Raw genomic sequence first — 24,442 nt, 5'->3', positions numbered from 1 at the left:
CTTTATAAATCTACAAGATTTATTTGCGTCCCTTCACACACGCAGACTCATTGATCTGAGCCATTAAGCCTCTTTCTCATGACTCACATCTGGGAAATGCTCCGAGCTGACCAGTACACTGTTTCACTAAATCTCAGAGAGCTGGATCTAATAAGGATGATGTGTGATGCGCGTTCATTACCCAGGCAGGTCTTCATGTCGTCGGAGGACATGAAGCCGTCAAAGCAAAGGCACTGGTACGTCCCGGGAGTGTTGGTGCACTGGCCTCCGTCGCAGATTTCTGGGCTCTCCACACATTCATCAATATCTGAGGATGCGAGAAAGAACTGATGAGGACAATACTGACCAGTTAATATACAACAATCTAAGTCCGACGTGGCTCCATCTTCCACCCTTGTTAGTGAAGATGGTCCTGAGACAATTTAAGATAGTAATTGGGGTACGTTGGAAAAGACCTCCCCCATTTATGTCCATCAAACCCTGACGTTTGTCTTTCAGAGTGTGGCTAAAGTCAGTGAAACATGCCAAACAGTGTCCCCCAGACAGCGGGTGAGGGGCACGTTAAAGAGCTTCTCACCAGTGCAGCTTCTCAGATCAGGCAACAGGGCATATCCGCTGTGGCAGCTGCACTCGTAGCTGCCCTCCGAGTTGGTGCAGAAGGTCTCACAGCCGCCATTCTCGATGGTACACTCGTCGATGTCTGAAGGAGGACCGAAACGCCGCGTTTTACACTTCAGAAGACCTCAGCAGAAACAAGCACACATGAATGGCTTCTGTCGCATACACACCGACACATTCCACTCTGCTCTCGGTGGATTTGTAACCCGTGTCACAGGCGCACTGGTAGCGGCCGATCATGTTGATGCACTGACCGTTCCTGCACAGCCTGTCGCTTAACTCACACTCGTTGATATCTGGGAAATCATTAAGAAAAGATTATGGTTTCCAAGACAATTTACCAGAGAAAAGAACACCAAAGGACATTGACAACACAAATCCATGGCCAAGATCTGATATCTATTAAATCGTAGAGTCTAGATGGAGATTAAACAGACAGGACGGAACTATTTTATCTAAAATATCAGTAACAGATTTACAGGGTCTTCTGTCCATGATTATCCTTTGATAAGTTTGATTAAACTTGGTTTGACTAAGTTTAGGGAATTCCTTGAAAATGATGATATTAATAAGTGGAAAAAAGCAAATTTGGTTTTCAATTTTAAAATTTTAATTTGACCGAAACTCTCTTCTACAAATGTCGTCACCTGTAAAAGTGGCCGATGTCTCATGATAACTGGACACGTTAGCGAAGCATCTGACATCACCAAAAACAGAGAATTAAACTGATTTCTAATCTGATTTAGAAGTTAAGTTTATTATCGTTACTATAATTCTAAAGCATGTCACTTCAGCGGAGATAATGAAGACCATGACCTCAGTGATGGGTTCATTGTTTTTATAACAGAGCTTTTGAAAAAAGCAAATAACTGAGCTTGAAGCACCATAATCGGGTCACAGAGTGCTGCAATCATGATGTCATCAGCATGAGACTAGGTGGATACGCATTCGCTATCGAGCACGATAACTGCGAGACTACAGGGAAAGGAAAGGCAGTATTTTCCAATAAAACCCGCAGATAATACGTGAATACGCCTGAATTTATACTCAAAAGAACCAAAACTGATTTAAAGATATCGATAGCACCAGTTAAGACAACACTGACAAAGATGAATGATGCAAAGAAAAGAGAGAAAGTCAAGAAGATTCCCTCACTCACCCAGACAGGCCGACCCATCGGGGGCGATCTCGTGTCCCTGGGGGCAAACGCACTGGAAGCTGCCCTCTGTGTTGACACACTCGCCTCCACGGCACAGCAGAGGGTTCCTTTCGCACTCGTCGATGTCTGACACACAATATAAATATTTAATATCAATATTCACTCCGATTGTTCCCCCTCATCGATACACGTTAAGTCTTAAAGGTCACATTAAAAGTTCTTCAACTTTAAATATCTGTGCTGTGGTTGAACAGAGACCAAAATCACAGCCAAAACACAGGTCATTCGTACCTTTTCGCTTATTTTCTGTTAGCCTGCTAGCCGAGTTGGTTCCTAACTGCATCCTCGCCCACATTATTTCCAGCCTACCTCTAATAGCTCTTGTGCAGCCAAATGAGGACTCTTGGTGAGCTGCGGCCAACAAAACTATGACTACTGCACCGTTTTATGTTTACAGCCTCTCCCATGAATTCAATCAAAAGCCCGGCACAGAAATAGAGTGTTTTTACAGATGGCTGCTCATTATGACATGTAGCTGCACATAAAAATAATGATGCTGGGTGAAATTAAACAATATATGTACCCGACTTGCAAGTCAAGAATGCAATAAAGAGCAATTATCTTTGAGCCTTTATGGAGCAGATCTGCACAGTGATTGTAACTCCCCCCCCCACTCGCAGGCCTTTATTGGTTGGCAGAGCTCAGACGTTGCCACCGCTGCAGCGTGCAGCGCAGGGCGCTGTGTACGGCCCGGACTCACCCATGCAGTTTTTCATCATCATGAAGCCGCTCTCATATCCTTCAAAGCACTCGCATTCGAAATCTCCTGGCGTGTTGACACACCTGCCCGGCCCGCATATATCCAGGGAGATGCGGCACTCGTCGATGTCTGCAGCAAAGAAATGTAGCAAAAACTGCTGATCACGATCCTACTGATTGTAAAAAACAAATCAAAACAGTGACAAACAGAAAGATTTCTACTTCAGTTGCAGGCATTGGAAACAGACAGCAGTAAACCAAAGTTATGCAATCAAAGAATTAACCCCAAAAATGTTTAACAAAAGGTTCCTACACACAAAGAGACCATAAAGTGAGATTTAAAAGTAAATTTAAGACTTCAAGGGGATTCCAGAGAATAAAGAAGCCCTGATCCCTTTGGAATTAAATCAACATTTTAAAACACTTAAACATGCTGGGTTGAGGTCTCACTTGCTTTAAAAGGTCCCAAATTACATTTACCTACACGTGGAGTCTATAAATGATTTCAGAATAAAGCCCCAAACTTGGCATTTAAGCCTGAAATGGTGTCTTCACATTTCAAGAGGGCAATAATGTAGCTAACCAGGGCAATGGGAGCGGCTCCAACAAGTCCAAAGCAGCCAGACTCCCATTAGACCCAATGAAGTGAATGAAACCAAAGGATTTACATTACTGTAATTAGTGCTGGCAGAGAGATTGAAAAAGGGAAAAGGTCTGCACTTGTAAGAGTTTGAGCAGAGCAGAAAAATGATCCGAGCTGATGTTTTAGCTACTTTCAGTGCTCACATTACCACTTACCTGGTTTCACAGCAATATTGCTGATTGTAAAAGCTTATTCAGTTATACTTGTCATCAATTACGAAACTTGAAAAAACCTGATTTCAGATATTACCTGATATTTAATTTACAATGATATAAAAGTGAGAAATGTCACTTGTGTAAGGACTAGAATACTGGCAAAGCTTTACTGGCAAAGTTGGGACATTTTTTGGACATGAGTGCATTTTCTGAATACATTTTATAATTTAATTCCAACCAACTCGATAAACAAAGTGAGTAGAACCCACCAGTGCAGTTTCTCTCATCAGCGTCCAGAGCATAGCCGTTGTCACAGCGACAGCGGAAACTGCCGATGGTGTTTCTGCACCTTCCGTTTGAGCAGAGGGTGTTTATCATCCTGCACTCGTTTATATCTGGGGAAAAAGATGGCAGATGAGAACCAGCAGCTAAAAGAGCCCCGACAGTCCCTGGCTGGTGGAGGCTGTACCTTTGAGGAAGGGTCTGCCGTTGAGGAAGTCGCCCCTGTGAGAGAAACCTGGGCCACGGGGGCAGAGCTGATCGTACGCAGGGGTGCCTCTCTCGGGGCATTCGTCACATTCAGGGCCCCAGGCCACGCCCACAGAGCAGCAGCAGGCGTCCACCCGGTGCCTCCCTGAGATGGGAGCGCCACAGCGCTCGTCCTCGTGAGTCATGTAACAGTGCTCCGTACGCAGATCTGCGAACAACAGGAGGCCGACGTTAGTGCCAACCTGCAGACAACGGGGATGTGTCATACAAACGGGGCGCACCGATGCACATCCGGCCGCTGACATCAACAGTCATTCCAGGAGGGCACTTGCAGAAGAAGGAGCCCAGCGTGTTGATGCATTCGCCGTTGATGCACACTCCGGGGAAGACTTGGCACTCATCGACGTCTGGAATCAGCGGCAAAGAAGATGTGCGACATTACTGCAGTGACGGGTTGTTTTGGACTTACAGGACCTTCGTGACATCAGGGAGGACCTTACCTTCACAGAGGTTCCCGCGGACTCTGGCATAGCCTTTACTACAGATGGGATCTGAAATGGCAGCACATGCGACGCTGAGTTTACCCGCCGGGGTGGGAGTGGCTGCAACAGCAGGTGGAGCACAATAATCACCTCACCTTTTTCACATTTGCTACAGGGGCTGTTCCAGGCTTCCCCAAGTGTTGCACAGCAGTGTGACTTCAACGTGGCCCCGTTGATGTTGACCTCGCAGCGGTTATTGATAATCTTTAGCCAGCAGGTGCTCTTGGTTGTCTCTGGAAGACCGAATAAACACGTGGCTCGGTCCGGAATCACACTTTAAATCAAATAATTCACTCTCTCAAGTTGAAATTATAAACTCTAATGCCAAAGTAGGACCTTTTTTGTGGTTGTAACTCAAATTTACTTGAATTAATAAAACTTTAGCCAATAAACATAATTATATGTGAGTAAAAACAGGTAAATTCTGGTTCACCTATACACTCCAGGCCAGAGTTGTCCAGAGAACTGCCCATAGAACACAAACACACAAAGGACCCTTGGCTGTTCCTGCAGTCTCCATTGATACAGGGGTTTGAGAGACACTCGTCCACATCTGTTGAGACCAAACCAAACAATTTGTGGGTCTGAGATGGCAGCCGTGGACGTGTGCAGAAGAAGCAGCCACCCACCCTCGCAGACGTCCGTCTTTGGATTGAAGGTGTATCCTTTGGGGCACTGGCAGGTGAAGCTGCCCGGTGTGTTCCTGCACAGACCGTTCTCGCACAGCTGCCTGTTTATCAGGCACTCGTCCATATCTGAGGAGCAACACAAACACGGCAACATGCTTAAGGGATTTTCATTTTCATTTTGATAGAGCAGGTTGAAGAGCGGCCCCCCCCACCAATGCAGCTTTTGCCCGACAGCTCCACCTCATAGCCTTCGTTGCAGGTGCATTTGTACGTCCTCAGCATGTTCTCACACACGCCGTTCTGGCAGATTTCGGGGTCGAGGGCGCACTCGTTGATATCTGTGAGGGCCAAGAAGAGCCTGCTAAACATCACGCCAGAAGAGAAGGGCCCCGAGCAATAACATCATTTCATTGAGAGGACTTTGTTTGGTCGTTGTCTGCTTTGTTTAATAGCAACCAAACACAGATGAAGAGCTGCCGTTCTTTACCTCTTCCGTCGCCGGTTGTGCCGATATTGTTGGGGCAAAGAGCGAGGAACTCAGCTGCAGGAAAATACGACAAAAAGGGAATAACAGCATTCACCAAACTCCGACTTCTCAAAGCTGACATGTAAGAGCGTGCAATTATGCATTTGCGCACTTTTTCATTAAGCCAAACAAATGTTTTCCCGAATGCGGAGCACCTCTGGAGTCTGTTGATATGGAAATAAACAGGACTAATGAAAAGTGACTTTTGAATGAGCGTGTTGGTGTGTTTGGATATGTGTGACTGTCTCTCTAACAATGACTTTCTTTGTTTAATGACACAGCATTGGCTTCTTCTAGCTGCTGTGTCAGTGCATGTAACTGTGACAGAAGTGTTTTCAATTAAAGGTCTACGTGTGTGACTTAAATATACATACCGGAATTTTGCGGCGGGCACGGTTGGCAGGGTTCTCCGTAGGCATACTCTGTGCTGGCACAGCAGCACTCGGACTTGGTCACCGCTCCAAATAAAGGCCTAACGCACTGCCCTCGCTTGTAACCACCGTAACAGGAGCTGCGCATGTGAGTGTCTGTTTTGGACAAAAGCAGAGGAGGCTGATATGAGAAGGCCAGATGAGACGTTGGAGAAAAGGCATGTGACAGTGCGAAAGATGACTAAGTTCCACAGCGACAGTCAACAACAGCGCTGTCAAAACAAAAGGCCGTTCTTTGGGCATATTAGCCGGGGATTTGAAACATTCTCATGAGCTGATATCATCCGAGGAACAACATTTTAAGAGTTGGAGCAGCAGCCATTCAATACACAAAGAGTTGTTATTCGTGGAGGCATGGGGATGTTGAAAATAAAAGCTGAAACAGATGGATTTCCACAGGATAATCCATCCATCAGCGCCGATGGCTCTTTAGAAGCTGAATGTTGAGGTTGAAGCAGCTGTCCTAGACTCCTCTCTCTTCGTGTGCATGGTTGGGGAGAGGATCCTGCGTTGACCATCTGGACTGCGGAGTGTCAGTATGTCAGTATGTCGACCGTCATATAATAGGAATTGTGATTCCTGATTCGGTTTGTATGTGAACCATTTTGTCATTATTGGGGGAGTTCCTCAGCATTGCTCTACAAACCACTCACTCACCGACACAGACGCGTCCGTCCAGACCCACCGCCATCCCGGCCATGCACTCACAGCGGAATGAACCCTCGGTGTTGATGCAGCGACCATTCATGCACATTCCAGGGGTCTCGCATTCGTCGATGTCTGCGGCAGAGACAGAGTGACATCATTTCTTCATGATAATCCTCTTCACACATCTAATGTCGAGAGGCAAGAATCTATGAAAGTAAACCAATTTCCTGCCGAAGCCGCACTTATTAAAATCCTCAAGTACTTAATTCATTAAAGAATGCAGCTGCACAGTTTAAGTTTTATGATGTCAGCTAAGAAAACATTCTTTTTCTTCCCCTTCATTACATCAGTGTATTACAATAATTATCTTAATGAGCATAAACATTGATATGGAATGGACTAGTGTGTGTGTGTGTGTGTAGGGCAGACAAGGACTATGATGAAGCCCCGGGGCCCCTGGAGACCACACATTTCATTGACTGTATCCAGCACCCCACACACAGCCTGCTCTCTCATTTATTTACTCTGCAGTGATTTAAACAGATCGGCGTTTCTGAGGTCTAATGTCTGCGTCTAAGCCATACAGGATGGGTCCTGGTCCTGGCCAAAAATTATGTTTCATTATACATTCAATGATATAAATCCTGTCTGAAATTGCATTTATGGCTCCACAAACGACCTCGTTAGTCCCTGATGGATGAGTCACGTTTTGAAGTTTGCGTCAGTGGTTCAACCCAACGCCTGATGTGACATGCTTATTCCAGTTTCATTTCAGGAAGGCCCTCTGTCTCCATCTCCAACAGGCAGGCCCCCGAATACGTACATTTCCAGCTGGGATGCTGAGGGATTTTTCCCAGGAATTGAAGGGCTTTTTTCTGGCTTGTGTGCTCAGACTTGTATAAACTAACAACCAAAATGAGGATAAGCTACTTTCCATTGCAGCCCAAAATAGAGGTCAAGCAGAAAAATGTAGAAAAAAAGGCACTGAGGTATTGGAGCTATGAATTAATTAATGTTTGTTCCTTCTGAAAAACTCACCTACACACATGCGCCCACTGCTGTCCAGCAGGAAACCAGGTTTACAGATGCATTTGAAGCTGCCATCTTCGTTGATACACAGTCCATTAAGGCACATGTTCCTGATCAGACACTCATCCTGGTCTGGAGGTTCAAGGGGAACATTTGTCAGATGATGAAATGCAGTTTAAGTTGACCCTGCGCTGAAGGAACCACAATTTAACTCACCTCATTTGCTTTCTGCTACACTGCCATTTAACAAGCACTGCACATTGGCAAGAACTTGGTGCATTCAAGGACACATACACTTTACGGAATTGGTATTTTGCTGCCAAACCATTGCTTGGTAGGCTGTCAGAAAATGTTGGACGAACATGCTTTCAAGCAGTTTTATTTTGGATCTGTGAGCTTGAACAGAGAACCAATACAGTTCGTCTAAATGTGATAGCCTAGATACACTAGATCAGTTATTATCTTATCAAAAAAGGCCACACCCATAATCCAACAAGAATAACATGAAGAAACAGGTAATCTCATCGTGTCATTTGCCCCGCAGCATTGGCAGATGTATTTAATGGATGCTAGGTCTTTCTGGAGAAATGGATTTGTCCCCATTAAGCTTTGTGGTGCCAGAGTGGCTTCCAAGAAGGTGAAGGAGTTGACAAGATGCAACTTCCTTGAGAAAACCTGGTTAATCTGATTCTGGCAGCTATACAGCGATGCTTTTTAGATGCACCCTGGGTGTTATTTATTTCAAACCTTATTACTGCATTATTGTTTAGAAAGGTACTCAAGTTTTCAATAATAATTTATTCCTAAATCTTTAAATATTTACTGTCAATTAGCCTTATTAATTCTGCAGGCATTTAGACTCTCAAATCCAGCCAAATTTAATGGAAACAAATCGATGCTTTCAAGGTAAAAAGTAAATATTAATGATGCCGGTTCCGTTTAAAAATGAATAATTACAATATTAAATCTAAATATTTGTATTGAAGCAGCTGAGACACACAAAACCACCAGCAATACCATTAAAAATGTTGTCTAATGCTAAAGCTTCCAGCCGGCAGGATTAAATCACTGCTACAACAGATGAAGGGACTATACAAACATTACACGCACTCTGCTCGCTGGAGAAGGCTACCAGCTTTTTACTTATGAATACCATTAAAGTGGATATCTTGACAAACCTTGACAGTTCTTCCCATCTGACGATATCTCAAATCCAGCATTGCAGACACAATGGAAGCTGCCTTCGGTGTTTAGACAGCGGCCATTGTTGCAGATGCGACCGTTGGCCACACACTCATCCAGATCTGCCAGAGACAAACAGACAGAATGTAAACAAATACATTCCCTTAGTGTGTGTGGGTGTGTGTGTGTGTGTGGGTGTGAAACCTCGACACTCTGTCCTGGTTGCAGTGCTCTGGAATCCAGCAGGACACTGGCAGATGTAGGACCCTGGGGTGTTCACACACTCTCCATGTGCGCATGGATTTCTTTCACATTCATCATCATCTGGAAAGAAAACAAAAAAAAGAGCTCGGACACGTTCAACTGCCTCATGTGCCTCCAGTTAAGTACTCACAAAAAAAACCCAGAACTAACCAAAGCACTCTCCTCTTCCATTCAGCCTGTATCCCATGTTGCACTCGCAGCGATATCCGATCCCCCCAGACATGGGGATACACCTGCCATTCAGACAGAGGTTGCGGTAGGCCTGGCACATGTTGGTGATGTTCTGCATAAAGGGACCTGTGCAGAATAAACAGCACAATATAAGGATTGTTTATTGTTGTTTTCTTTTCTCTTGGAATGAGACGTTTGGTCAATAACATGTAGTATGTTCATACTCAAAACAGTATAGGGAAAAACAAGATCTCAAATAGCTGCAAAAATAGGCCACACGCAACATTTGCTCTGTTTAAAAGGCTTGGCGATTCCCACCAAAAGTTGAATAAACTCTGCCAATTCCCTTTGGAAAATAATTCAGGAAATGTTATTGGACATTTTGGCATGTGGTTAATGTGCCATGTTAATGCCTGGCCTGCAAACAATGGCTGAATGTTTTCTTTTTCGATATTTTCAGTGTACGCTGTAAATGATTAGGCAGATGAAACAAGTAGCTCTGCAGCGGCACCCTAATCAGCTTTCTGTTAGCAGATCAAGGTGTTGCTGATTCAAGATGTGGACTTTTCACAGGCAGAGGGCAGAAACACACCTGGAGGAGGCTGGAAAGGTAGGTGTCCTGGATACTGTCCTGGATACTGTCCTGGATACTGTCCTGGGTATTGTCCTGGAATCTGGCCAGGAATTTGACCAGGGATCTGGCCCGGGACCTGGCCCGGGACCTGGCCCGGGATGGGAATTTGACCAGGAATGACTCCAGGCACCTGTCCTGGGACCACCCCAGGAGTCTGACCAGGATACTGCACCGGGTAAATTCCCGGTAGTTCGGGGCCCCCTGGGACACGACCAGGTATCAGGACTCCACCGTTTCCATCTGGAAACTGGATGCAAAGTTTCTGGTACTCCTCTAAAATGTGGACATGAAAGAAAAAAAACAATGTTAGTTCTCAGTTTAGACATAAAAACACATTTTTAACCACACCAGACCCCCACCTGTTCCAGGGATGGGGCACATCTCTGGCGTCGATCCATCAGCCCAGCAGCGCCCACTGTCGCAGCAGCACAGCTTTTTGCTCATCAGCTGTGAGTTTTGATTGGCGCAGCGGCCGTTCAGCACACTAGTGTAGCAGTACCCGCTACGGCCATCTGAGAAAGGACACGAAAACAACCCAGCGTGAAGAGAGAGAAGAACCATGCTGGTCTGAATATGGCATGCTGAGCAAAATGACAGGGGCAAAATCGCAAAGCTAGAGTTACTTCAGATTTTTCCTTCATTTGGACAGCGGGCTGCTTCCTCTACGCGAGAGCTGTTCCAGAATCTCGCAGTCTCAGGAACCCTGCGCCAGCATGACTAATAGTCACGTTCCATATATATATATATATATATATATATATGATATCTGGTTTCACCACCAGACATTCTAAAGTGTTCACATGAGAACCTGACAGGCTGCACTGGTGATTGGCTGACGGAGATGTCAGGAAAAGGAAACATGGGGAAAAAAACATTTTGGCGCAGCAGCTTTGAGGAGAAAACATTCCTTGCTTTAAAACAACCTCTCCTTTGGGAGATGTTATGGCTTGTGTACGAGTGTGTGAATTGAAGTAGCTTTATACATCTGTTCTGAGTCTAATAACGCCGACATTGGGATCTCTGTGAAGTACTTTCTGTGTAAAATGTGTGTTTTCTCACTTCTCACGAGTCTCTGCCTGCTGCAATCGACAGAGAGTTAAGGGCCTAGTATACTGACCTAAATACTATCAGCTGGAACACTTGACACATTTCAGATTTCTCAACTCTCAGGGTGAGGCGAAAGGGGGAGCAACCAAAGTGGGATGGAAAAAATAAGAAAACAAGGGTGGTTCTTCTTTTGCAGTTTCTTTTCTCCTTTTCTCCTCCTAATTAGGGAATGAGAAACCAGAGACGGCACGTGGACAAACATCCACGCTGGATGGCCCATGTACACTCACCTATACACCTGGATCCATCCAAAGAGGTGAAATATCCCTGAGGACACTTGCAGAAGTAGCTGCCAATAGTGTTGGAGCACTCGCCCACGGAGCACAGACCCGGCACATTGGAGCACTCGTCCAGGTCTGCGCAGGAGAAGACTAATGAAGTCATGCCTCAAAACACTTCAAGTGCTCAGTGTTTATGCAAGTCGAGGAAAAGGATTAAAACAAATTCAAATGATGTAACTGGAGTCGTTTTTAACAATAATGCTAAGTTGTTGTTGGAAGATACTGGATCCTGGGCCGTCTGTGGCTGCAGAGCTTTTTTAAAATGTCCTTTACATAGTCCAGACGTTTTCCGGCAATTATTCCTGATCATAAAATAGCACATATTTTATCCTCCAAAAAAATCCCACAGTCTGATTTACTAGGCCTGGAAATTGTCACATTGGTTCTTTAAGGACCCTATAATTTATCACTAATTGTGTCTTTTTACTAGAAGAATTATTTTCAAGATGGTAAGCAAGAGTTGCCATTGTAATCAACTCTACTGAGGTTTTTTAAACATTCAGCCCTAAAATATAAAACATGATGCCTTCAGGCTGGATTCTTACCGTCACATTTCTGTGAGAGCTCGTTGAACTTGTGCCCAGCGGGGCATTTACATTCAAAGGATCCCACGGTGTTGATACAGTTTCCACCTTGACAAATGCCGGGTATGGCTTGGCACTCATCCACATCTGTGCAGAGAAGACAAACACAGGAAGGAGGCAAACAGGTTTGTCTAATGTACAAAACCGAATCAGTGCAGCGTACTTTAAAAATAACACAAAACTGGCGTGCGTGTGTGTGTGTGTGTGTGTGTGTGTGAATGGTTAAAAATCCAGACAGCCTGATGTCAAACTGTGATTTTTTTGGCATAAGTTCAATTTTTTTTTAAAGAATTTCAAAAGCTGTATAAAGTGTTAATTCCTCCAAGAGTCAGTAAGCAGAGGCTGTCTGCGGAGTCCTGCATGTTCTTCAGGCTCCTGGCTCAGCACCTGCGTCCCCTGCAGAGGTTCTGATGTTGTTGGGTCTGGAGCAGGCAGGCTGAGAGCCGCCTTTACCAGAAATGCACGCTCCCACGTGGCACCGCCATTGACCCGTGTTACTGACTCTGACAGTACCGCCACAGCAGGTGTCTGCGGGCATTCCATACACAAGCGGGAGGCACTGCCACCCACCACAGTTTAACCCAATTAGAAGTAATTCTCCGGGAAGAGGATGATGGGTAGAGATGAGGGGATGTTGGAGGCAAACACGGCGAAATAAGGGGTTAAAACAGAGAAGACAGAAGGAGGAGTTTTCACCAAAAAGGGAAAGGGGAGGAACAGTGACAGGAAGAGAAGCCAAAAACAGAAGAAAGTCAGAAGAAGGGAACAGACTTTACCTTGGCAGGCCCCAGTGCGGTGGTTTGGTATGAACCCTCTTCTGCAGGGATTAGGTTGAGCTGGGCACATCTCACAGGGGTGACCCCATGCCCGTCCCACCGTGGCACAGCACAGGGTCTTTGTGCACACGATGCCAGTGAGCTGGCCTTGACACATCTGGTTTTCCACGGAGGCAAAGCAGGGTCCGGTACGGTAGTCTGGAACGCAAAGAGTTCTCGTTTTTGTGGATAACTCTACTTAAGGTGCGCGGGCGAGTCGACAGCTAAACAGAACAAGAAAGTAAATCTGTGAAAGATCAATCCTAACAAACCTTTAAGAAAGCCAAAGCTGGAAAAACTCAACCCTGAAGCCGATTCTGTTGATGTCAAGCATACGCAAACACTCCAAGCAACCTTACACAGACTCTATGAGCCAATCACAGTGCAGGATGTGCTGCAGCGCGAGGAGAGAATGTATGTCTGGTTCTGGCATTTTAATCCATCTGGCTCTGGGGTGGATCATACATGCATGCAAGGAGAGAGGAAGAGTGTTTGCAAGGCTCGAAAGCACAAGAATCCAAAACCTAAATTAATCATTATTAACAATTTATGCATTGTTGGTCAGAAAAGCATTCATTTGTCCAGAAATTGTTCCAGAAGAGGGCTGCATGTTTACGTCATCCTGAACATAGATTATATATACGGTAACCAATGCAGCTGCACGTTTTCAGGCTCTTCATATTTCATCTTATGCTAAAGTCACAACAATCAAATATCTTCTCATCGTCTACATTCAATATCCCCGAGAGCCAAAGCAAAAACATTCTTCAATTTTTATTTTTTTTTGCTAATTTTCTTTCAAAGGAAAAGCTAAAGCTAAGAATTTTCAGAGACCCTCAACTTTGGCAGCAGTCATCATCATCCGAGGCCGAGGGAGGGTGATTACCGGGCGTGTCCCTGGAGCTCATGAGGTGATTTCCACATGAGCTGCAGCAGCAGCAATTAAAACGTAAACCGTTTATGACACATATGAGCCCGAGATTGTGACGAAGGTATTTCCACTGAGATTCCTCCCCTCTCTCATTCCAAACTGGTTTAATCCAAATTCCCTTGATTACACCACTTTCATGAATCCATCACTCCGACCAATCTCATAACAACATTCCTTAGTTTCACACCTCCTAAGTTTCCACCTCCCCACGGACAGAACAAACTCACAGGACCTTATCAGATGAAGGAATGGAAGATGGCAAAGCAGAGATAGGGACGGGGGGGAAAGACCGATGGTAAAAAACCGTCCCTCCCGAAAGAATCTGACTGCCGTCCAGCAGCAGAAATCATTTCCACATTTCACGAGAGACAACAGACTGCAAAAGGAAAAGAAAGGGCCCGGTTCCAGCAGTGCAGTCGTTTAAAACAAACGAGACATTGTGCATTTCCCGTGTGGACCGGGGCCCAGCCCAGACCATCACGTGCATCGGCGGCCTCCACGGACTTTCTGCCTCTGGCACCAGTTCTCTGTGAAACAGAACTGGGTCATCGCTCCTTCTCATTCTTACTCCCTCCTCTCAGACTAGACTGAACGTTTCTTCACTTGCCCCTCCCCTGAAGGCCCCATAACTAACTATACTGCTCATAAATTACATTTAAAAAATATGTTTTTGCTAAGATTCGAGCACAAGTGTGCAGGGTGAGGTACGGATGATTTGACACCCAAAGGGCAAATTCACATTTATTTCCCGAAGGCAGTTTTGTGCAGGCTCCCACTTTCAGGGGTGGGCTTTCAGACATGATTTGTCACATGGCAAATATGCTGAAAAGCAATTTGAGGCAAATATTCATCTTGCAAAAAAAAATACTGTGGTAACATTAAACCTTCAGCGCACTAGGAATGGACTCCATAATGGGAGTCGACCTTCTAAACTCCGCTGTTATCATTTTCGAGAATATCAGCCATGTTGTTTAATACACGTCCTTCGGTGTCCTAGGGGTCCCTGAATTTAAGTGCATAAACAAACCCAGTGAATAAAATGGCAACCTACTGTTTTTTGTCTCTTCAGTTGGCCATGTAAAAGTGAGTTTTCTGACCTCTTACTGGTTTTCTTCTTCACAAATGTCTTGACTCATAGATAAGTATTAACGCCTTGTGATCCACTGCTGTGAATCATTTCCCACAGCCTGTCCTCTGTGCAGCAGAACCTAAGAAATCAGTCCTGACAACCTGCAGGGGGCGGGGACATAGAAACACGTGGAATACTGGTGGACAGCAACATCCATTCATAGCGTTCCATTATTGGCGGTTCAGGGGTTCCTTCCATCTCCTACACTACTGAAGGGAGTTCTCTCCCCGGGTGCTTTGATTTCCCCCCAAAATATCCTGGTAACTTCCAGTCAGCGGCCCTTGACGCAACTTAATATCCAGATCTGGTCACCAGGTGCCACACGGCAGCTGCCCACTGCTCTGGCGCCGAGGCCAGATTTCCATCTCGGTGACCAGGAGGGGAAAAAAACACTGGAAGCTCTTGGTGGAATATTTCAAGCAGGCTTGAGGATGTTCAGAATCGTCAGTCAACCTCAGCAATGAACCAAGCACCAGCGAGTTTCCAGGTATCTGTCTGCTTTAAGCCATTACATCCACTAAAAAAAGCTAAGGAATGCGCCATTCATTGTAAACACAAGTACATGAGCTTGGGAATGTTTTCACATGCCGCCCGTATTAGCTGAAAACCGGCTGTAATGTCCTCGGGTTTACGTGTTATTACTGCTGGGCTGCCATATATAATTATCAGACAAAATACATGCCTACTGTATTAGCGGTGGAGGAGAAAGAGCAGAAAACACACAAATATCTCGCCTGAGATGAAGCAGATGTGGCGATGGAGGACTTAACAATACAGCTGAGGTCAACTGGGAGAGGAAAAACAGCTGTAGGGTGAGAGTGGTGTCATTTCATCTGTCATCTTTCTGTCTCCCTGTGAACCACATACAGCTGGGGGATCCACCCATGTCTTGTACATCTGGGAGCAATCGCACGTGTTCCTACACAACATGCACTGGAGCGCACGCGCCCGCCTGCTGCACGCACACACGATGCGCGCACGCACACACAATGCCTCATCTGCAGTCTAGCCAGAGATGATCTCAAAACAGAACGAAAAGGTCACTCCGGCTTTTCTTTGATCGCTCGTGGAAACACGTGCGCTTCCGTGGATGTTTGTGTCGACACGGTTCAGTTTGACCTTCTTTAGCTAACTGATTTCATGTCTGCGCGGAGGCTACTTTTGGAACACAATGGCAACTGGACTTCCTCGATGACCGAAAATGTGGGGGAAGTGGGTCAGAAGAGGCTGTTCTGGACAAAAGCTTGTACGTCTACACGCGTGGTCACGGTGCTACAAAACTGCTTTAAGGCAGCTAGTTGTGCACGTCCTGTTGCCACGGATGTGTTCCTGGGGTCCTGTGTCTAGGTGGGGCAAGTGTGTAACTTGCATTTGAGGCCAGTTATTCACCACTGTTCCCAAATGACCTCAATGGCGTCACACCTAAACCTTGACTTAATTGCCGTGCGGCTAAATGATTCCTCAGCACGAGCCCTGCGTGCAGTCAGCTGTGGAGAAGCTGGGTCCCATCAACCCCGCATTCCAGGCCAAATCACATTTGTACCCAACAAAGACCACGTTGATTCGCTGGGCTGCATTTTTCCCGTCGTCAGCTGCGACAGACGCTGAGACCACCGTCAGCAGACCAGTAGTCACTTTTGGCTGGTTTCGCTGGAAAGACACGTCCACGTTCAGTCTCAGTGGCACCAGGATCTCTTCCCGTCCCGAGGGCAGCCTCTCCCCCCGCCCCACCGGTCTGATCACGTTTTAGCGGAAAAACCCGTGTTTTCTCTTACGCGATAAGATTGAGCCATAATAGGGCACGGATCCGTGCAATACATTAAAAGCACTGTCGGGCTATGCACGTGCACATGGTTGTGTTTACACACACACATTATACAAGTGCTTGAGACTGTCAGAGCACATAGCCTCCCTTTGAGACGATGGACCCAAGCCAAGGAAATTCTAGTCAATGTAACATTTAGAAATGTCATTTTCCCATTTTCTTAACCTCACTTAGCTTCCTTGGCTTCGCTAAAGAACCCAATTGTTTTCAATATTCTCAATCTGCATAAATATCAATAAACCATAGCCCACGAGTGCTGTCGAACCATTTCCCGGTCCATCAGTCAAAGGTCATCGAGTTCTTTCCCTGTTCAAGAGCCCCTCTTTAGTTTTATAGTCGCCTTTTCCCAGACTCAACAGTTGCTCGGCCAGAGCAGCCACGCTGATATCATCATTTATTCATTAATCTTGAAAATTCTGAACAGCTGGTCCGAAAAGATGGGAAGAGCAGAGCCCAGAGCTGCTGCCGAGCTTCCTGCCAATCTTACCTGCCAGCTCAGTCACCACCACGGAACAAACTCCACCCAAAGCCAAACCGTCAACCTGAATAATGAAGGTCAGTGGAGGGACATGGAGAACTTTTATCTGTAAATAACCTGTAAATAAACAGGTCTAGCTGTCAGGATTAGATTAGGGTGCTAACAAACACAGACTTTCCCAACAGTTGGCTCCAGATACACAGAAACAGCGTCTACTTGAGCTTTCTCAGCGAGTTAATCAAAGTTTAAACTGTACATCAGTTCATCATCAGAACCCAGAGTTGTGAATGCAGAAATCCCTCAGTGAAACAAAAACTCTAAAAGACGGGGGAGGGAAAGAGCTTAATCTGGTCAAGCTTCCGCAGGAAATTGTGAGAACTGACATTTGGCGAATGCTTCGACAGATAAAGCTGGTTACAAAGTAAAATGTCCGTTTAGTTTAAACCAAACCTCCCCACAGACCCCACTGGGGGGCATCATCACTAATTAGGAGCTCTGCACCAGATCCAAATATTAGTTTAAAAAGGTCACTTTGCTGACCTCTTAAGGTCATCTTTGCTACAGACCTCCCGCAGGAACCCAAATCACACACGCCTGCTTTGGCATGCACATGTTTTAGCCACAAACAAACGGTGGGCTCCTCTTGGATTGCGTGCGCTTGTATACTTTTGAGCCACATGTGCCAGAGAACAACCACAGGAGGTTTTGGAGGTCTTTGGTTAATAGACAGCACACAATTAGAGAGACCTTACCTTCCCCTGAGCATCGTTTGAGAACAGATGTGGAAAAAAATCGTCATTTCTGAGCTCAGCTTTGACATGTAAATGTTCCACAACAAACCGCATTCCTGGAGCCAATGGCATGACTAAGCAGGAATCACTTGTCCTTAGTCTTAAAACCAGCACCAATTCAGCATCTGGTCACATTTTTCACCAAAAAGCAGCATGTGTTGGTTGGAAAACCAGCCCACCTCAGCAGGAAGAGCAGTGACAGAGAGAGCGTGATGTGAAACCTGCAGTGTGGCACTCATTACCTCTTTCGCACTGGGCGCCAGTGAAGCCGTAAGGACACACACATCTGTTTGGAGCCACGCATCGTCCTCCGTTGAGACAGCCATTCTCACAAACAGCTACAGAGCAGAGGAGAACAAAAACAAATAAAGGCAGTGTCATGGAGACGCTAATGTCAGTTAAAACAATTAAAATGATGTTTCTGGATTATACAACTTGACTTTCATGTTTATAGTCTCGATCATTGTTTGTAATGGTTAGGACAACTCTACAGTCGGTAAATTAATAACAGCGATCTGGGAACGCTGTGTGGTCATGTGGTAAAAGAATCAGGCAGCCACATTCAAGCTAACTGTCCGGTTGATCATTACAGTGTTAGCTGGAGACAGAAGGGAGAGGAAACTCAGGAAAAAGAGCGAAGAAATTCATTTATGTGAGTTTTAATGACACTACTGTCCACATACAGCTGCACTAATGGACCTCTGAGGCGCTAATGCTAATCTTGGTGACAAATCCAACATGTCTGCAATCATAGTTTGGGATTAAACACGTGTCTCTGATGATGTCAAAGCCAGACGTTCTTACGTTGACCGCAGTGTTTTCCCACGTAGCCCTTCTGACACTGGCAGTGGTCTTCTGCGCACGATCCACCGTTCATGCAGCGAATGTTACAGTTCTGGACTGTGGGGAGAGCACATGCAGCCTGGATTATCTTCACAGCAAAATCCACAGACAATTCTTGAAAGTCATGGTCAGATGTAATTTTCTTAAAAAGTTATGGGGTCTAAAGATCACACAGGATTGGAATGCCAATGGGCCGGGAAGTGGGGGATGAGCTGTTGACTGTGGACAACCTCCAGAACACACACGCATCCAACGCGAACAACTGACACACAGCAACCCGTGAGACAGATCACTATTTGTGAAAACACAATTGCAACATAGGTGGCTGGGGGCCCATTTCGGGGATGTTTTGAAGTGTTTCTTTGGTGTGGCATCTCGTGCTTTCTCAGCAACGCTAATTAGCGATGAGCACTGGAGGGGTGGAGGAGAAAATAATCAAATGGCAGAACCCAGCCTGACAACCACAAAACACGTGAAGGGAAAACGAGACTGGATGCTTTCTGGCATCTGTCATACTTCAAATTATTGTTTTCATTGGTCAACGTTTGATATTATTGCATCCAAATCTGCGCATATTCAAACGTCTGCTGTTGCTTTTGACAGACCTGACTTGGATCCGCAGGACGGGGCGATCTGGCCGGTGGGGCAGGTGCACATGTTGGGCCTGGAGCAGAAACCGTCTCCACACGAACTCCGGCAGATCGCTGCAAGGGAGAAAAGGGCGCCGAGTGAAGCAACATAAAAACACGCGCTGTCAGGTGGAAGACGGGCCAGTGCTTACTTTATGGCGCCAGGATTTGGCCAGCGCATGAGAGAAAATTCATGTTACGTGTCTGCTGCTTGTCAGCCTGTCTGCTCCAGGTTTTGAATTTCAAACCTCACGCTGAATTCTGATCTACAATATTTCAAAACTCAAACAGACCACAGTCAAAATATGGCCACATCCTCCTTTTAACTCTCATCATGGTTTAGTTGCAGGAGCCCACTCTGAAATATCTCCCAGCTATTTTCTTCACTGTTGTTGCCATTAATGTGCACCAGTGTGTTTTTGGTGTTGGCTGTTTCTGCGCGGTTATTCTCTTTCCCACAGACTGTTGTTGGCATGGTCTGCTGCCCCCCCCGCTCCCATCAGGTACAGTCCAGCCCCTGACCCCAACTCCCTGAACCCCACTGCTAAACAATGTCATTAGAGCCGCGACAGGCATCCGGCCAGCCGAGCAGCCAGACTGCAATCACACAACGCTGCAGCCTCTCAGACCTTCCTGTCTATTGAAGGGGAAGGGAGAGAGAGAGGGAGGGAGGGAGAGAGAGAGGGAGGGGGGGAGGGAGGGAGGGAGGGAGAGAAAGAGGGGGAGGGAGAAAGGGAGGGAGGGAGAGAAAGAGAGATGGGGGATGCAAAAGAGGAGAAAATCCAGAAAAAAAAGCAAGAGAAATGAAAACTAACTCCCACTAACTTTAGATCATGTCAGCTCAACACCTCCATTACAAAATTGTAATTCTTGACCAATCAAACAACTTAAAATGGAGCGATGGAAATAGTTTAAACTGTAAAACCAAATAAAGGTTCCAAAGAAATAGAGGAAGACACAAAGAAGCTAGTGTCTGACCTCTCTGAAGGTCTGCCTTCAGTGCAGGACAGATATGCTGAAACGCTCCACTGGAAAATTAAAATCACTCAGAAATGAACTCATCTGCTGTCACCTGCAGAGGGACCCGGGAGAGGAAATGGCAGAAGAGTGAGATAATATTTTCACAAATGACGCTCTGAGCTGAGGATTTCTGCTCTGACCGTCTAAGTCTGAGTTATCGTGGAAAGACAAACCAGGAAGGATTTCGGCCTTCATTTAATTTTACGACCTGTTTGAATACGGCACGTTTTAAAATGGATAAATGAGGCACTTAAACTCCTGCTGAACTTGAATTCATGTGGTGCAGGAATATTTCCTTTCTTGTCATCCTGAATCCATTTTGTTAACTTATATATTTGTATATATGTTCCAGTTGATGCCATACTGTATATAATGAGCTTTTATCACAGCCCTGTTGCTTTGGCTCTTGCTAATGTCAAAATTAATATTAGAGAAAACCATATTCAAAGAACCTGTATGCTAGTTTTGAACCAGCATAATAATTTAACAACTCAATCTGAATTAATAATCTGAAAAGCACAGAATGGTTCTAGTTTGGCTTCAGACACAATAAAAGTTCGGCACTTATAATAATAAATGGATGAATTCATTTTTTCTGATATCTTACTGCTGGGGTCTGGCCTGTTTACTGCATATTTCCAATAGCTTTGCTTTCCAAAACAGCAGGAAATTTGAGGAAATTCAGTCTAACAGGGGCTCGGGGTGGATGACAAATGGGTTATATTGTGTTACGCTATCACACGTGAATGTAAAGGAGCGGAAAATTGTCGATACTCACGAACAATGCACTGATTTCCACCAGTAAGAGTCTTCCAGCCTGGGCAGCAGTAGGCATTGTTCCTGGAGCCGCACACATTTGGTCTGCAGAGAACACACAAGAAGCTCAAAAATGAGCGGAACCCAGTCTAAGAACACTCCCAGCCCAGGTCTTTTATACACTTTTTATAATTATAGCTTTGCCTTTGTGCTTGGTGATCCATAGAGAGCAACAGAACCTAGCAGTTCTGTTGCTGTATGGCAAGATTTCCCGTGCTATTCTGTACTTCATCGTCTCTTGACCTGATCCCTCCTGCAGGAGCTGGAATGATGGCATTGCTCAAGGAAGCTTCAGCAGGGATCCAGATGTGCGGGAACAGGGTCAAATTTAGACTGCAGCCATCAGGATTCCAGCAGCATTAGCAGGACAATCACCCATGCAGCCACTTTCCAAATTACCCCCCATAAACGTGTATTTTTGTCATCTACAGTAACGCAACACATCCCTTGGTACCCATGGACATTGAGGAATTTTATTTTTACCTTTAAAAACTATTTTAAACGTTACAAACGACAAGCGTTAACCTAAGGTCTCTGCTCTGCGCTGTTTTCAGAAATTAGATGCACCTGTAAAAAGCATTTGCCTGCACCATTCTGCCCCCTACAGGCCAGACACGGGAATGTTACTTTTGACCCAAAACACACACATATACACTCATACACACACACACACACACACACACGCTTGGGTCACTGTTTTGAAATGAAAGAACCTTGTTATTCGTTAATTTACAGGCTGTCCAACACAAATTCCTGTGGAGAACTTTCATTCAGGTGCCTACCGTCACCTAAATTAGCTCGTGGACAGAGACCTTGGGGTTTTTTTTCTTGATTTTCCTCTTTTTTTCCCTCTCTTTCTCTGTCTTATTCGCACATGCACAGAACCTCTCTAGCAGTGACCCACTGTGTACAGCTGCAGATGTGATTTATCCACAACTGGGGTGTGGTGTTTTTTGGCCTGAAAGGGGATTATGCTGTTAGTCTCTCTCCCTCTCTCTCTCCCTCTCTTTCTCCCTCTCTCTCTCACGACCAATGGCCTCCTTTGTTTGGATGTAATTTATTATTGCAGTCAGCAGGAATGTGATATCCTTGCCAGTATTATAATTACTAAACTTTCCTCCAAACTTCCCATCACACACAGCGCCACTCACGGCTCGCGCACGTGTTTAATGACCTTCATTGACATTAAAGCATCAACAGGTTAAACGAGGGAAAAGACACCTGCTTCAAGCAAAAAACACACACACACACATCAAGGAAGCTGCACACTTGGATAAAAAACACAACTATCTTTACCCTCTGAGCACGTCGGTCCCTCCTCTTCTCTTGGCCCGGCTGGCCCGGGGGTCGATCGGTTTGGTGATCAGCTCGCTGCCGTCGGTGTCCTCCACCTCTGCAGCGTCTCTGAGCTCGGCGCGGAGCGACAGCAAGGTGACCAGAGCCACGGCCAACTGCAGCAGCCGTCCTCTACACTTACTGCCCGGCATATCCACCCCTCAAGTGTGCAACTCCAGCGCTGGATGCAATAAAAATAAAAAAAATAAAACAACAAAACAAAACAAAAATGTTTCTCAGACCCCCAGCCCCGTCGACCTCTGCAGTCTGGAGTCAAAGCTGCAGGGGGAAAAGGAGAAAAAGAGAAAAAAAACAAAACTATAAAAACAAAGCGAAGGAGTTGGGCAAAGGCGCAGATGAGAGCGTAGGAGATGCCGTGCACAGAAGAAAAACAAATAAGAAACGATTTACTTTCTTTTCCATCACAGTGAATGCAGAAAAGTAGGGGAAAGTTGCAACGGGGGGAAAAAACTCACGTGAAAACTGCGCATTACCTTGTCTCCCAAACAGGAGATTCGCCTCGGACCCGACAGAGGAGCACTCAAATGCTGCTGGCAGGTATTGCCGAGGAAAGTCTTCAGACGCGGAGGAGGGCAGAAGTTGTTGTTTCATAAAAAGTTACTCAAAACTTTTAGTCGTTCTAATTAGATGCGCATCGTAACTTCAGCGGCCCGCTCGTGCGCCTCCAGCTCAGGCTCGACTCGGCGCAGATAAATTAGCGGAGCTGATGGATTCCGGTGTCTCTCTCCCTCTCTCTCTCTCTCTCTCTCCCTCTCTCTCCCCCTCTCTCTCTACATCTCTCCCTCTCTCGCCCCTCTACCCCCTCTCTCTCTCCCTCTACCCCCCTCTCTCTCCCTCTTCCCCTCTCTCTCTCCCTCTACCCCCTCTCTCTCTCCCCCCCTCCCTCTCTCTCTCTCCCTCTCCCTCTCTCTCTCCCTCGGTGTAGATCACTTTCCTCATCACTGCCCTGCTCAACTTTCATATAAAAAAAACCTAACGTTCCCCGCCTGTTCTCGCGATATCAAAGCCCGAGTGCGGTAAACGCGCGGGTCCTCGAGACTTGACCGTTTCCCTAATATCACAGTTCGCATAGAAGCTAAACTTTACAGCAAATAAAACAACGACTTTGAGTCAGATCCTAAATAATCTACTATGAATACATATCAAATTGTATAATTTAAACCTTCTTTCTAAGGAAACAACTACAAATAAATTGCCTTTACGTTTTAGCTTTCCAATGTTGATATTAATTAGCTGGCAGCTTTGTAAAGTGTTGGGTTTTTGTTTTTTGCGAGCATTTAAATATCTTGTTAGGCTACAAACTTGGCCGTTTTTATTATCAGTGGGATTCTAACTTAAAGCTAAACCTAAATTGATTAGCATGTTAGCATCCCCTTTATTTGCTGCTGTCAACAAGTAAAGTAAAATTGGGACACATGCTCATTATACTGTATTGGGACAGAAGCCTTCCCCCCACAAATTGAGGGTTTTCCCCCTCGTTCCACCCTCTTTTTTGACAGTTTTGTGATAAATGTGTCCAACAGGCACTTGTCTTCAGTCAGAGGAGTTGACACCTGTCCTGCAGGTGGGGGTTCAGCATCCTGTCTTGCACAGTATGGATGTGCCATGCAGGAGGAACAGGAAAACCTGCCTCACAGTCAAAAATAAAGAGTGACTAGTCAGAGTTGACCTAACCGCCTTTAATTCCTGCTGATATTAAAGGACCAGAACGTTGCTTCAGAATGAGATCAATAAGGTTGTTGTCAGGCTGCAGTTGCCACAGCATAAAGTGTTAGTCTTTGCTTCAGATTGCAAGAGTTCTAAAACTTTCAACACAACTGGAAATAAAATATGACCTGAATTTTTTTTCCCAGATGATTCTCTATAAATATTTACACTGTGCATGCTGGATGTTTTGAGGAATTTTGTCCAGTGAAGCGATTTTTCACACAAGCTGATCCAAGGTTGCCGGCACACCC

The 24,442-nt window shown here is 45.6% G+C and overlaps 1 protein-coding gene across 3 annotated transcripts in view; it reads right to left on the bottom strand.

Moving 5' to 3' along the window:
* Positions 1-23,225, bottom strand: part of fbn1 (fibrillin 1) — a 43,127-nt gene extending 19,902 nt beyond the window's left edge. The window contains exons 1-31 of one of the 3 annotated variants that reach the window (XM_011610003.2): positions 22,958-23,225; positions 22,425-22,742; positions 21,091-21,173; positions 19,269-19,367; positions 18,625-18,720; positions 18,063-18,158; positions 12,628-12,825; positions 11,813-11,938; positions 11,217-11,342; positions 10,239-10,391; positions 9,838-10,152; positions 9,225-9,371; positions 9,015-9,134; positions 8,807-8,932; positions 7,638-7,760; positions 6,609-6,731; positions 5,895-6,047; positions 5,482-5,535; positions 5,207-5,332; positions 4,995-5,120; positions 4,799-4,918; positions 4,461-4,598; positions 4,324-4,374; positions 4,105-4,230; positions 3,804-4,031; positions 3,604-3,729; positions 2,538-2,666; positions 1,778-1,903; positions 789-914; positions 578-700; positions 182-307 (exon numbers count right to left, since the gene is read on the bottom strand). In XM_011610003.2, the coding sequence (XP_011608305.1) occupies positions 182-307; positions 578-700; positions 789-914; positions 1,778-1,903; positions 2,538-2,666; positions 3,604-3,729; positions 3,804-4,031; positions 4,105-4,230; positions 4,324-4,374; positions 4,461-4,598; positions 4,799-4,918; positions 4,995-5,120; positions 5,207-5,332; positions 5,482-5,535; positions 5,895-6,047; positions 6,609-6,731; positions 7,638-7,760; positions 8,807-8,932; positions 9,015-9,134; positions 9,225-9,371; positions 9,838-10,152; positions 10,239-10,391; positions 11,217-11,342; positions 11,813-11,938; positions 12,628-12,825; positions 18,063-18,158; positions 18,625-18,720; positions 19,269-19,367; positions 21,091-21,173; positions 22,425-22,615 (4,000 nt within the window). In that variant the 5' untranslated portion in view covers positions 22,616-22,742; positions 22,958-23,225. Of the gene's footprint in view, positions 1-181; positions 308-577; positions 701-788; positions 915-1,777; positions 1,904-2,537; positions 2,667-3,603; positions 3,730-3,803; positions 4,032-4,104; positions 4,231-4,323; positions 4,375-4,460; positions 4,599-4,798; positions 4,919-4,994; positions 5,121-5,206; positions 5,333-5,481; positions 5,536-5,894; positions 6,048-6,608; positions 6,732-7,637; positions 7,761-8,806; positions 8,933-9,014; positions 9,135-9,224; positions 9,372-9,837; positions 10,153-10,238; positions 10,392-11,216; positions 11,343-11,812; positions 11,939-12,627; positions 12,826-18,062; positions 18,159-18,624; positions 18,721-19,268; positions 19,368-19,444; positions 19,803-21,090; positions 21,174-22,424; positions 22,743-22,957 lie in introns of those variants that run through there. The other 2 variants (XM_003969834.3, XM_029845711.1) reach the window with 2 other exon arrangements.
* Positions 23,226-24,442: the final 1,217 nt, after the last annotated feature.

This window comes from Takifugu rubripes, chromosome 13 (assembly GCF_901000725.2).
Source record: "Takifugu rubripes chromosome 13, fTakRub1.2, whole genome shotgun sequence".
NCBI lineage: Eukaryota > Metazoa > Chordata > Actinopteri > Tetraodontiformes > Tetraodontidae > Takifugu > Takifugu rubripes.
This window is presented reverse-complemented; position numbering and strand designations above follow the sequence as displayed.